This window comes from Ranitomeya variabilis, chromosome 1 (genome assembly GCF_051348905.1).
Source record: "Ranitomeya variabilis isolate aRanVar5 chromosome 1, aRanVar5.hap1, whole genome shotgun sequence".
Classification (NCBI taxonomy): Eukaryota; Metazoa; Chordata; class Amphibia; order Anura; family Dendrobatidae; genus Ranitomeya; species Ranitomeya variabilis.
The window spans coordinates 222,712,517-222,725,729 of NC_135232.1; the positions used below are offsets into that span (position 1 = coordinate 222,712,517).

Here is a 13,213-nt window from a genome sequence, read left to right on the forward strand (position 1 = left end):
GAAAAGGAGTACAGTTTCTTTAAATTTATCTTTTCCCCTAGCGCAAGCTGATGGGCAGAAAAAAAAAAAGTAAGACCCCCTTTAAGGGGGGGGGGGGGGGGGGGGGGGGGAGAGGCGCACCCATACCCAGGGTCCCTTTGCTCTCAGTGTCTGCCCATCAGTGTGAGCTCAATGGCCAGCACTCCCATTGATCGATGGTTTTCAGCTCTGGTAGTGGCTGATGAGAGCAATCAAGTGAATAGCATTTGTGCTGTAGTTCTCACTAACATCCAATACACAGTGTACGGAAAAGTGCTGTATGGGCGTCGTTCGCTGTTTATTCTTTGGATAACATTTTTCAGCTCCACCTGGATATAAAGTCATCAATGTCATAAGCCAGCACAACCCCTTTAATGACCAATGGAAGCTTTACCCTAGCCTGCTCATTCAGAGAAATATTCAATTTTCAGTGCAGACTGTTGTTATTTCTTGCACTATGCTTCAGCATCAACCGTTGCAGATTGCGGGAAAACTTCAAAAGTATTTTTTTCTCTCCCACTGTACGGCAATTCCGTCAGTCCGGTGGGTGTGGTTTCTGCAGTCTCCATCTATCCTTCTGGCTTCTCTATCCCTCCTCCTGTCATATTGGACATTGATGACTCCTACAAAATCCCCATAGCTTGACAAAATCTTGCGCAAATAAATCACCAGCTCACGCCTGCGCACTATGCTCTGCCCCAATCATAACAGTGCATGCACACTTATGTTTTTGGCTTTGACCACAATAGGGCCGAGCATAGTGCGCAGGGATGAGATTTCACCTGGCTATATGGATGATGCAGGAGGCGGCCATCAGCAGCCGTGAAGAGTGATGGAGACTGCAGAAGACACACGCATTGTACCGACCAACAGGATTAACACACAGCGTGGGAGAAGTACAAAAGCTTTTTGGGGGTATATTTCTCCCCCCCCCCCCCCCCCCCCAAGTCAGGGGGTTATATAACCATTGATGGACTGCAGCACAGGCGCTGATTAAGGTAATCTGTTTAGTTAAAGCAGAACAAAACTGGCGACAGGTTCCCTTTAAGACTGGTGTGACTTTTGTTTCCCCTCAAGTACAATTATTTTGCACGTGTATTGGAATAACCACATTGATACAATATTCTTGGCACTTAAAAGGGAATGTTTGATACAAAATTATTATTTATCAAGTATAAATTTAAAATAGGCAGTTTTTTCTATAAAATTTATAAAAAAAAAATGTAATTTTCACATTTAGGCTTATTTCAGATTCATGCTTTCTACTTTCTGTAAATTCACATGTACATTATCAGCTATAGACTTCATAATTTTTGCACACACATTAGATGCTTCAATACAAAAATTAGACAAGGAGCAGGGTAAGCGGCAACATTGCCTATTGTGAATCCTATGTTATCAGCCCGTCATTGTAATCCAGACTCTGCGAATTAGAAGCCTGCCGAAAACTCTTTTGAAAGTACAGAAAGTATGACTCTAAATAAACCCCATTGGCCAGAGTGAAAATTGCAAGATTACTTATTTAGCTTTCATGTGTTTTTCTCTTCTTATTTTAAATACAAATCATGGTTATTTTTTTAACAACTTGATGCCTTCATAAATGTAAACTATATTTTTCTGGGAGTTGTGGTACACCCATCAAACCATACATACTGATGTCCTATGGCAAGGACAACATTGACAGGGCAAGGAATTGATTTGTGATGGTCACTATGGTTAAAGAAGCACTCTAATCTCCTGTAAAAAGTTTTTATCCTCTTAATATTTTGCAATCATATTATATAACACTGTGTACTTACAATTGCTCATTTTGCCTTTCTCCCCAGCTAATTTGTCTTTTCTCTGCAGTATGTAGGAATGGGAAGTATCATTCACCTCTTCAACTCCAGACTCAACTGCCGCCTCCTCCACCCAGTCAGACTTTTGCAGAGACCTCCTGTTTCTACATAGAGCTTAAAAACATCCAGATAATGGGTAGAAAGACAAAATGAGCAATTGTAAGTACACAGTGCTATACTATATGATTGCAATATATTAAGAGGATAAAAATGTTGATGGGATGAGTACTTCTTTAAAGATCTGCTTGCCCCCCTTTCTTTCTGTTGCCTTTTAACCTAAAACCGATTGTGTAAAGTGACGCCACATACCATACGTGGATTTGGTATCATCATAGTACAATTCAAATAAAATCTATTTACAATAAAACAGTCCAGGTCCATTACAAATTGCAGTCTGAGAAGTGTCACAATGTCGCAGATATGAGTAGATTAGAAGTTCATCTCAATATAGACCTAAAGAAGCTGGCAACTTTTGCTCTTCCTCCTCATCTTCTGTTCTTTTTTCATGCTGTCAAGAGCAATCAATGTGGCTTCTCGAAAAACATTTTCAACATTCTCCTGAAACTTTGCTGAACACTCAAGGTACTCTTGGGCTTGTATACTTTTACACGTTGCTTCACCCTTTAAGAAATAAAACTAATATTATCATTCTCATTAGTGTAGAACAGTAACAGATTATCATTTGCATAGAATATATATTATATATTATTGTATACATTCAAAAGCCTCCCCAGCCTGTTGTCCACAGTCGGGACACAATCCTTTGTCTGCCCTTATTCACACAGTGAGGTCAACTCTGACACATGGTAAGGTTTTTAAATAGACAGCGTAGGACCTTCCCAATCAGGGTCACCTTGCCGACGGTGGGATGGCTTTTATTCTATTTTTGATCAAAATTAGTGTTACTAAGAACCATATGTTATTTAGACATACTTTTGCTTTTTAATTAGTTACAGCAGGGTTTATGTTCACTTTTGAATCTTGCAGGCAGTGGCGTAACTACAAAGTTATGGGCCCCGGTGCGAACTTCCAAATGGGGCCCCCCCCCTACCCCCCCACCTTCCCCCGCCCCGCTTCCCCTAGATACGCCTCGGACTGTTGCAGGAATCTCCTGCACTGCAACATGGTGTTGGGTGCCAGCACAGCCCGCACAGTGGTATATCCAGCACAGCCCGCACAGTGGTATATCCAGCACAGCCCGCACAGTGGTATATCCAGCACAGACCGCACAGTGGTATATCCAGCACAGACCGCACAGTGGTATATCCAGCACAGACCGCACAGTGGTATATCCAGCACAGCCCTCACAGTGGTATATCCAGCACAGCCCGCACAGGGGTATATACAGCACAGCCCGCACAGGGGGTATATACAGCACAGCCCGCACAGGGGGTATATACAGCACAGCCAGCACAGGGGGTATATAGAGCACAGCCCTCACAGTGGTATATCCAGCACAGACCGCACAGTGGTATATCCAGCACAGACCGCACAGTGGTATATCCAGCACAGACCGCACAGTGGTATATCCAGCACAGCCCTCACAGTGGTATATCCAGCACAGACCGCACAGTGGTATATCCAGCACAGACCGCACAGTGGTATATCCAGCACAGACCGCACAGTGGTATATCCAGCACAGACCGCACAGTGGTATATCCAGCACAGACCGCACAGTGGTATATCCAGCACAGCCCTCACAGTGGTATATCCAGCACAGACCGCACAGTGGTATATCCAGCACAGACCGCACAGTGGTATATCCAGCACAGACCGCACAGTGGTATATCCAGCACAGACCGCACAGTGGTATATCCAGCACAGACCGCACAGTGGTATATCCAGCACAGACCGCACAGTGGTATATCCAGCACAGACCGCACAGTGGTATATCCAGCACAGACCGCACAGTGGTATATCCAGCACAGCCCTCACAGTGGTATATCCAGCACAGACCGCACAGTGGTATATCCAGCAGAGACCGCACAGTGGTATATACAGCACAGCCCGCACAGTGTTATATACAGCAGAGCCCGCACAGTGGTATATAGAGCACAGCCCGCACAGTGTTATATACAGCAGAGCCCGCACAGTGGTATATACAGCAGAGCCCGCACAGGGGTATATACAGCAGAGCCCGCACAGGGATATATACAGCAGAGCCCGCACAGGGGTATATACAGCACAGCCCGCACAGGGGTATATACAGCACAGCCCCCACAGGGGTATATACAGCACAGCCCGCACAGGGATATATACAGCACAGCCCCCACAGGGGTATATACAGCACAGCCCGCACAGGGGTATATAGAGCACAGCCAGCACAGGGGGTATATAGAGCACAGCCCACATCTCATCTCATCCCCCCCCCCCCCCCCGATAATGGCCCCACAGTCCGGTTAAAAAGAAAAAAAAAAAAAAACTCTCCTCACCTTTCCTTTTGCCCGCGCTGCTCCTGGCGGCTGCAGTCTGCCCAGGACACTGCAGGTGCGCGATGATATGACGTCATCGCGCACCCGCAGTGTACTGTCAGAGGCAGAGCGGGGAATGATGGGAGAGGAAGCGTCAGGTGACGCTCTCTCCTCCCATCATTGCATTGAACTATACCGGTGTCATAGACGCCGGTATAGTTAAATGCGGCGGCGGCGGCGGCACTGGGGGGGTTCCGGGGGAGGAACAGTGCAGCGGCCCACTACTGGCATCGGCTCTTCTGGCATTTGCCAGAAGTGCCCGATGGCCAGCCTGGCCCTGCTCAGACCTGCCGGCCCGGGGCCCCTGACCTGCGGGGCCCGGTCGCAATGGCGACCGCTGCGACCGCGGTAGTTACGCCCCTGCTTGCAGGGTATATATATATCAAAATTGGAACAGCATCACATATTACCGCAGTTGTCGTGCAGCGATTTCCCAACCAAAGTTCAATTGCCCTCCAGTAATAAAGATAAAAAAAGGAAAACAGCACAAAAATGAAAGAAAAAAATGGGCTTTAATGCCTGAACGGCGTGGCAACGTTTCGGATATAGTATCCTTTCTCTTATATATAATTGTCTAAGGGGTACTTCCGTCTTTCTGTCTGCAACTTCCGTCACGGAAATCCCGCGTCGCTGATTGGTCTCGCCAGCTGCCTGTCATGGCTGCCGCGACCAATCAGCGATGGGCACAGTCCGATTAGTCCCTCCCTACTCCCCTGCAGTCACTGCCCGGCGCCCGCATACTCCCCTCCGGTCACCGCAAACACGGGGTTAATACCAGCGGTAACGGACTGCGTTATGGCGCGGGTAATGCACTCTGTTACCGCTGCTATTAACCCTGTGTGTCCCCAACTTTTTACTATTGATGCTGCCTATGCGGCATCAATAGTAAAAAGATTTAATGTTAAAAATAAAAAAACGGCTATTCTCACCTTCCGTCATCGGACGATGCGCTCGCGCCATCTTGCGTTCCCAGAGATGCATTGCGAAATTACCCATTAGACTTAATGGTCTCACGAGACCGCTAAGTCTTCTGGGTAATTTCGCAATGCATCCTGGGAACGGAAGATGGCGGCAGCCGTGCGTGTATCGCCAGGACTTCGCTGGATCCCTGCGGGTGAGTATATAACTATTTTTTATTTTAATTATTTTATTTATTTATTTTTTTAACAGGGATATGGTGCCCACACTGCTAAATACTATGAGGGCTGTGTTATATACTACATGGCTGCTAGATACTGCGTGGGCTGTGCTATATACTGCGTGGGCTGCTATATACTGCGTGGGCAATGTTAGATACTACATGGCTGCTATATACTGCGTGGGCTGCTATATACTGCGTGGGCAATGTTAGATACTACATGGCTGCTATATACTGCGTGGGCAATGTTAGATACTACATGGCTACTATATACTGCGTGGGCTGCTATATACTGCGTGGGCAATGTTAGATACTACATGGCTGCTATATACTGCGTGGGCTGTGCTACATACTGCGTGGGCTGCTATATACTGCGTGGGCAATGTTAGATACTACATGGCTGCTATATACTGCGTGGGCAATGTTAGATACTACATGGCTGCTATATACTGCGTGGGCTGTGCTACATACTGCGTGGGCTGTGCTACATACTGCGTGGGCTGTGCTACATACTGCGTGGGCTGTGCTACATACTGCGTGGGCTGTGCTACATACTGCGTGGGCTGTGCTACATACTGCGTGGGCTGTGCTACATACTGCGTGGGCTGTGCTACATACTGCGTGGGCTGTGCTACATACTGCGTGGGCTGTGCTACATACTGCGTGGGCTGTGCTACATACTGCGTGGGCTGTGCTACATACTGCGTGGGCTGTGCTACATACTGCGTGGGCTGTGCTACATACTGCGTGGGCTGTGCTACATACTGCGTGGGCTGTGTTACATACTGCGTGGGCTGTGTTACATACTGCGTGGGCTCTATTAACGCATCAAGTATTCTAATGTATATATATATATATATGTGTGTGTATATATGTATAGAAAAAATGAAAACAGCACAAGCTCACCAATGGGTGCCAAGCCTCCTGGGCAGGACGGTCCACTCATCCACCCAAATACCATACCAAGCGAAAAAAGGAAGGCAGCACTCCAATTCTTAGAAAAGTGAAAAAGCTGTGAAGTTTATTTCAGACCCACATCTCTATACGACGTTTCGGCTCACACTGAGCCTTTCTCAAGCAGTGGGAGGTTACAAGTCATGTGCTTATATACATCTGATCCACAATCATTTACATATTATATAGCCATATTAGTGTTTACAGTAGTAATTATGAGGTAGTTTATATAAACAATACCCCACATGTGTCCCTTAAATATACAAAGTGCATTGTGCTAAGGTGCTTTGATAGACTTCCTTGACTCCATATTCCCTCTGATATTATCACTTTTAATCTTCTTCATCTATAATAAATATATATATATATATATATATATATATATATATATATATATATATATATATATATATATATAATGTATATAATTATTGAATAGAGTGAAGGATAGCACCCTCAGAAAAAATAGAAGGGAGTTACTTAAGAAAAATACAGAGAAAAAAAGACTGAAAAGAATACCATTCGTCCCGACATATACGGAAGAAAGTGGGTCCATAGCAGAGGTGATTAGGAGACACTGGGATATGTTGGGCAAATGCCTTCCAAAAGTTAAGGAATTTGGTGAACCTCCACTCTTCTCATATCGGAGAAGTAAAAATCTCAAAGATCAGATAGTCAAATCAGATATCGGCTCCCTAAACAACATGGTTGCTTTCCATGTCTATCATGCGTAAATTGTAAACATATGATAAAGGGGTCTAGCTTTAGTCACCCAGTAACAAAGAAACAATATACAATTCAGGAATATGTTACATGTGACTCAGATTACGTCATATATTTACTGGAATGCCCCTGTAAACTATGGTACATTGGGGAAACAACATGTGAACTCAAAACTCGCATGAACAACCACCGGCACACAATAAGAAAGAAAAGACAGGACCTGCCAGTCTCAAAACACTTTTCAGATTTGAAACATACGGAAAAAGATTTAAAATTTAGAATTATAGATAGGGTCCCCGCTCAAAGAAGAGGGGGGGACAGAACATATCTCTTGAAAAAGTTAGAACTACGTTGGATTTATGAGTTGGGCACATTGAAGCCGAAAGGCTTAAATGTAGAATTTAAAATTCATTAATATATGGTCCAACCCTAAGGTAATATGCTTCTTTAAATTTGGTGTTTACTCACTTTGAGAAATGATATGGAACATATTAAAAAAGGAGCAATAGAACAGTCTACATTCTATAAGTGTAATGTTTGTATATCTTTTTAGATACGACTCCACCCTCAACAAAAAGGCCCTTACCCTACCGATCTATGGATTGAAGTTCACAGAGGAGGATAAAAAGAAAAAAAGAGAAAAAAATTTTTTCTTTCACATTTAACCTAGTGTTGGTCTGCTGGCCAGTGAGATTATGCATATAATAATATAAATAATTAACTAATAATTGTACTACAATGACTTGAATAAAATGAAAATAACATTTATTTTTGTCTAATAAGATTCATTACCAGATCCGATATAGGGCACAATATCGATACACTTATATGGGTCCTGCTGCGGTGATCATGTGACCTGAAAAGGACATGGGTCAGTGTAGAGGCCCATCGGCAGCGGGAGACAACCTGAATAAGGTGCCGTCCGGCTAGCTGATAGTGAATTCGATAAATAGCCCTAGTGATATCGTGAAATAGTTAAAGATTAATAGAGGAAGTATATTTTTTTGCCGAGTACCGCAGCCACATCCAAGATGGTGGGGCGGTCGGGATATGGTGCCTATGCGCAGATACAAATAATGAGCAATACATGCCGGAATGCCACAACCAAAATGGTGGTGCGGCGCTGACACAGTACTTATGCGCAGGCGCAAATAGTAGGTACGCCCTTGTAATCTCACTGGCTGACGTACCAACATGTGAGTATGAGATATTTTGACATGCGCAGTAAGACATAGGGAACGCCGAGTTCGGCGTGCATACAGCCCTCCATGTGCCTTCTTCTACTCGGTGGGGTAAGCGCTAAGATTTTGCGTGGAGCCCCAGATCGAGGGAGATTATCAGTGGTCTTGAATGTCTTCCATTTTCTAATTATTGCTCCCACTGTTGATTTCTTCACTCCAAGTTGGTTGGCTATTGCAGATTCAGTCTTCCCAGCCTGGTGCAGGGCTACAATTTTGTTTCTGGTGTCCTTTGACAGCTCTTTGGTCTTCACCATAGTGGAGTTTGGAGTCAGACTGTTTGAGGGTGTGCACAGGTGTCTTTTTATACTGATAACAAGTTTAAACAGGTGCCATTACTACAGGTAATGAGTGGAGGAAAGAGGAGACTCTTAAAGAAGAAGTTACAGGTCTGTGAGAGCCAGAAATCTTGATTGTTTGTTTCTGACCAAATACTTATTTTCCACCAGAATATGCAAATAAAATGATAAAAAAAACAGACAATGATTTTCTGTATTTTTTTTTCTCAGTTTGTCTCCCATAGTTGAGGTCTACCTATGATGTAAATTACAGACGCCTCTCATCTTTAAGTGGTGGAACTTGCACTATTGCTGACTGACTAAATACTTTTTTGCCCGTGTGTGTGTGTGTGTCTGTATATATGTGTATGTGTGTATGTATGTATGTATGTATGTATGTATGTGTATATATATATGTATGTATGTGTGTGTGTGTGTGTGTGTGTGTGTGTGTGTGTGTGTGTGTGTGTGTGTGTGTGTGTGTGTGTGTGTGTGTGTGTGTGTGTGTGTGTGTGTGTGTGTGTATGTATGTATGTATGTATGTATGTATGTATGTATGTATGTATGTATGTATGTATATATATATATATATATATATATATATATATATATATATATATATATATATATATATATATATATATATATATATATATATGAAAAAAAGGAAAACAGCACAAAAAAGTAACAAAAAAGTGGGACTTTTAATGCCTGAACGGCGTGGCGACGTTTCGGATTTTCCAATCCTTTTTCAAGCAGTGAACATACAAATGAAGCAAGTATATATAGCTGTTACAAATATTGCTTACTAATTTGTTATTAAAAGATTATTTACATTTACACCATTAATATCAATGTGTTTTATATCGCAATAAGGTGCATCAATATATATTTTTCTCAGATAAAAATCCTCATAAAGTGACATTTGTGAAATAAAGTGCATCGTGACTGTGCATAAAATACATTAATGATCAATTAAAATCTCACAGATGTCCCAATCTATCATAGAATCAGATCAGAGGCGTACTTACAAACAAAAATGCCACATGTATTCCACTCTCAGCGTCCTCCTAGAGTCACTGCGCATGTCTGTGACGTCTAGCAGAGGAAGCAGGGAATTGTGGTCGACGTCTGCGCACAACTATTCAGAAAACATCAGCGCCATCTTGAAAAAGGGAAAATGTAATGTCTTCAAGGGCAGAAGACAAAGAACAACGATCCAAAAGCGATATATCAAATTTCAATAAGCGCTGACCGCTCATGTTAATGTTAAATGTAATATAAATATTATTAATTTAATAATCATATATTTATTTGGCTGATAGTCACACCATCAATATATCTATATAAAGGCACCCGCAACATCCCTATTAATTCAAAACTCCAATCATGTCTCAATGGCATAAATGGTCCGGACATAAGTCCAAAGAGGATACATGAAAGCCCTCCCCAATCAAGTGGGGCTTCATGTACCAGAACAGGGACACAAACAGAGTAGGGGGTGGACAATCCCCCTCAACTCACTTATGTCACCCATAAAACAAGGACCATATTTTACAGACATAATAGAGTAAGAAGGAAGAAAAAAAAGGGAACAGGTGGGTGCCAATAATATTTTTTATTTGAAAAAAAAACTTTATAAATTTAGTATGGATCTTCAGCGATTCTTTAGATCGATCAAATTAAAAGAGTGGTTTTTTAATAAACCAAATTTGGAAAAACCTTTCAATTGCAATTTTAGTCTACAACAGCTGAATTTAAAAAAAACTAGTAACTTCACCCCACCAAACAATTCTTCTGTGATTGATGCCTTTATTCTTGCAGTTAACCAAGATATAGAAATTTTTAAAAAAGAATGTACTAACCAGTTTTTGTGTCCAAATATGACAGCAGGTGAGATGGAGGCTCTGTATGAATTGGCACGGGATGATGAAATAATTATCAAGAGTGCAGATAAAGGTGGTGCAGTCGTTATTATGAACAAAAAAGATTATATGGATGAAATTTATAGACAGCTTGCCGACCCGGAGGTGTATGAGAGACTTGCTTATGATCCAAAGTTTGACATTGCAAGAGACATAAAATTTATCTTAGATGATGCCTTGGAGAGGCAAATTATTGATAAGGATGTCTTTGAGTTTTTGACAATAGAGTTTCCCATCACTCCTGTGATGTATATTTTACCTAAAATACATAAGTCTCTCATACATCCTCCGGGCAGGCCTATTGTTTCAGGCTGCGACTCCATCTTTTCACATATTGGAATTTTTTTAGATAGAATTTTGAACCCTATTGCCAATCATACAGAATCTTTTGTAAGAGATACAACGGATTTTTTGGAGAAAGTTGGTGGTATTGAGATCACAGGTGAAGTCATACTGGCCTCATTCGACGTAACTTCTCTCTATACGTCAATTGAGAATAATAAAGGTCTAACAGCAGTTAGTAAAAAATTGCAAAATACCCAATACTCTGAAGGAAGCAAAAGATTTATTTTAGATCTTCTTGAACTAATATTAACTAAGAATTATTTTTTATTTGGAGATATTTTTTACTTTCAAGTGCGAGGAGTCGCCATGGGCGCAAATATGGCGCCGGCTTATGCGAATATCGTCATGAGTGTCCTGGAGGAGGATCTCGTCTATGTGTCTCCCCACTTCAGCTATGTGGCTGCGTGGTGGAGATACATAGACGACATCTTCCTCATTTGGACAGATACAGAAAACTCATTAATTGAATTTCATAACTATTTGAACACAGTTGATGACACAATTAAGTTTACTTTGGTACATTCAAGGACAAACATCCAATTTTTGGATGTAAATGTGAAAATCGAGAATAATAGACTTATGACTCAACTGTATTCAAAGATGACTGATAAAAATGACCTTCTTTTATTCAACAGTCAACATCCTAAGAAAACAATTGAATCAATCCCATTTAGCCAATTGATTAGGGTCAAACGAATTGAAAGCGAGGAAGATTCTTTGCAAAAATCGATGGAAAGCACCCTAAAGAAATTCTCAGATAGGGGCTACCCCAATAACCTGCTGCATAGACAGAAAAATAAAGTTGATTTGATGAAAAGAGATGTCCTTCTACAAAAGAAATTTTGTAAGAAGGATATTAAACGTATACCTTTTGTAACATCTTTTTGTGAGGAAAGTAAAGAAATTTCAAAGATTGTCTGTAAACATTGGGGAATGCTATCAAGATGTCTACCACATGTGACAGAATTTTCCAATTTGCCAATATTTTCTTATAAACGTAGCCGCACCATTGGCTCCACTTTAATTAAATCTGACATTGGATCTTTTAAAAAATCTAATCAAACTACAATATCTGGTCAGAGTAGAAAAGGATGTTTTCCATGTTTGTCATGCATCAATTGCAATATGATGCTCAAAGGGTCAAGTTTTGTTCACCCAGTCACTCGTGTAGAATATAAAATACAGCATTTTCTGACTTGTGATTCTGAATTTGTGGTGTATTTGTTACAGTGTCCTTGTTCCTTATGGTATGTCGGTGAAACAACTTGTGATTTTAAAACCCGTATAAATCAACACCGACATACCATAAGGAAAAAGCGTATGGATTTGCCTGTGTCCAAGCACTTTGTGGAAAAATCACACACAGAAAAACAATTGAGATTTCGCATCATTGATATGATCCCTGTTCAGAGAAGAGGAGGTGATCGGGTGCGATTATTGAAAAAGAGAGAATTAGAGTGGATTATAAAACTTAATACATTAAAACCTCATGGACTAAATGTGGATTTTAAAACTAGTCAAGTTCTATAGGATATGTGAATATGTCTTTCCTTTCTCATATATGTGTTAAAAAGATTTTTAATTTGTCTTTTTCAGATTTCCCAATCTATGAAAGTAGAGACGTATTCTGCGCACAAGTTTCTAATTGTTTTTTGAGAGAGAAAAAGAAACAAAGAAAAGAAAATAGCTCATTTATAAAGTTTTTTTCAAATAAAAAATATTATTGGCACCCACCTGTTCCCTTTTTTTTCTTCCTTCTTACTCTATTATGGCTGTAAAATATGGTCCTTGTTTTATGGGTGACATAAGTGAGTTGAGGGGGATTGTCCACCCCCTACTCTGTTTGTGTCCCTGTTCTGGTACATGAAGCCCCACTTGATTGGGGAGGGCTTTCATGTATCCTCTTTGGACTTATGTCCGGACCATTTATGCCATTGAGACATGATTGGAGTTTTGAATTAATAGGGATGTTGCGGGTGCCTTTATATAGATATATTGATGGTGTGACTATCAGCCAAATAAATATATGATTATTAAATTAATAATATTTATATTACATTTAACATTAACATGAGCGGTCAGCGCTTATTGAAATTTGATATATCGCTTTTGGATCGTTGTTCTTTGTCTTCTGCCCTTGAAGACATTACATTTTCCCTTTTTCAAGATGGCGCTGATGTTTTCTGAATAGTTGTGCGCAGACGTCGACCACAATTCCCTGCTTCCTCTGCTAGACGTCACAGACATGCGCAGTGACTCTAGGAGGACGCTGAGAGTGGAATACA

General features: G+C 41.4%; 1 protein-coding gene across 1 annotated transcript in view; it reads right to left on the reverse strand.

Annotated features, from left to right (window-relative positions):
• Nucleotides 1-292: 292 nt before the first annotated feature.
• Nucleotides 293-13,213, reverse strand: part of RHOF (ras homolog family member F, filopodia associated) — a 111,657-nt gene continuing 98,736 nt past the window's right edge. The window contains exon 5 of the mRNA XM_077293049.1: nucleotides 293-2,477. Within this exon, the coding sequence (XP_077149164.1) occupies nucleotides 2,310-2,477 (168 nt within the window). The 3' untranslated portion in view covers nucleotides 293-2,309. The remainder of the gene's footprint in view (nucleotides 2,478-13,213) is intronic.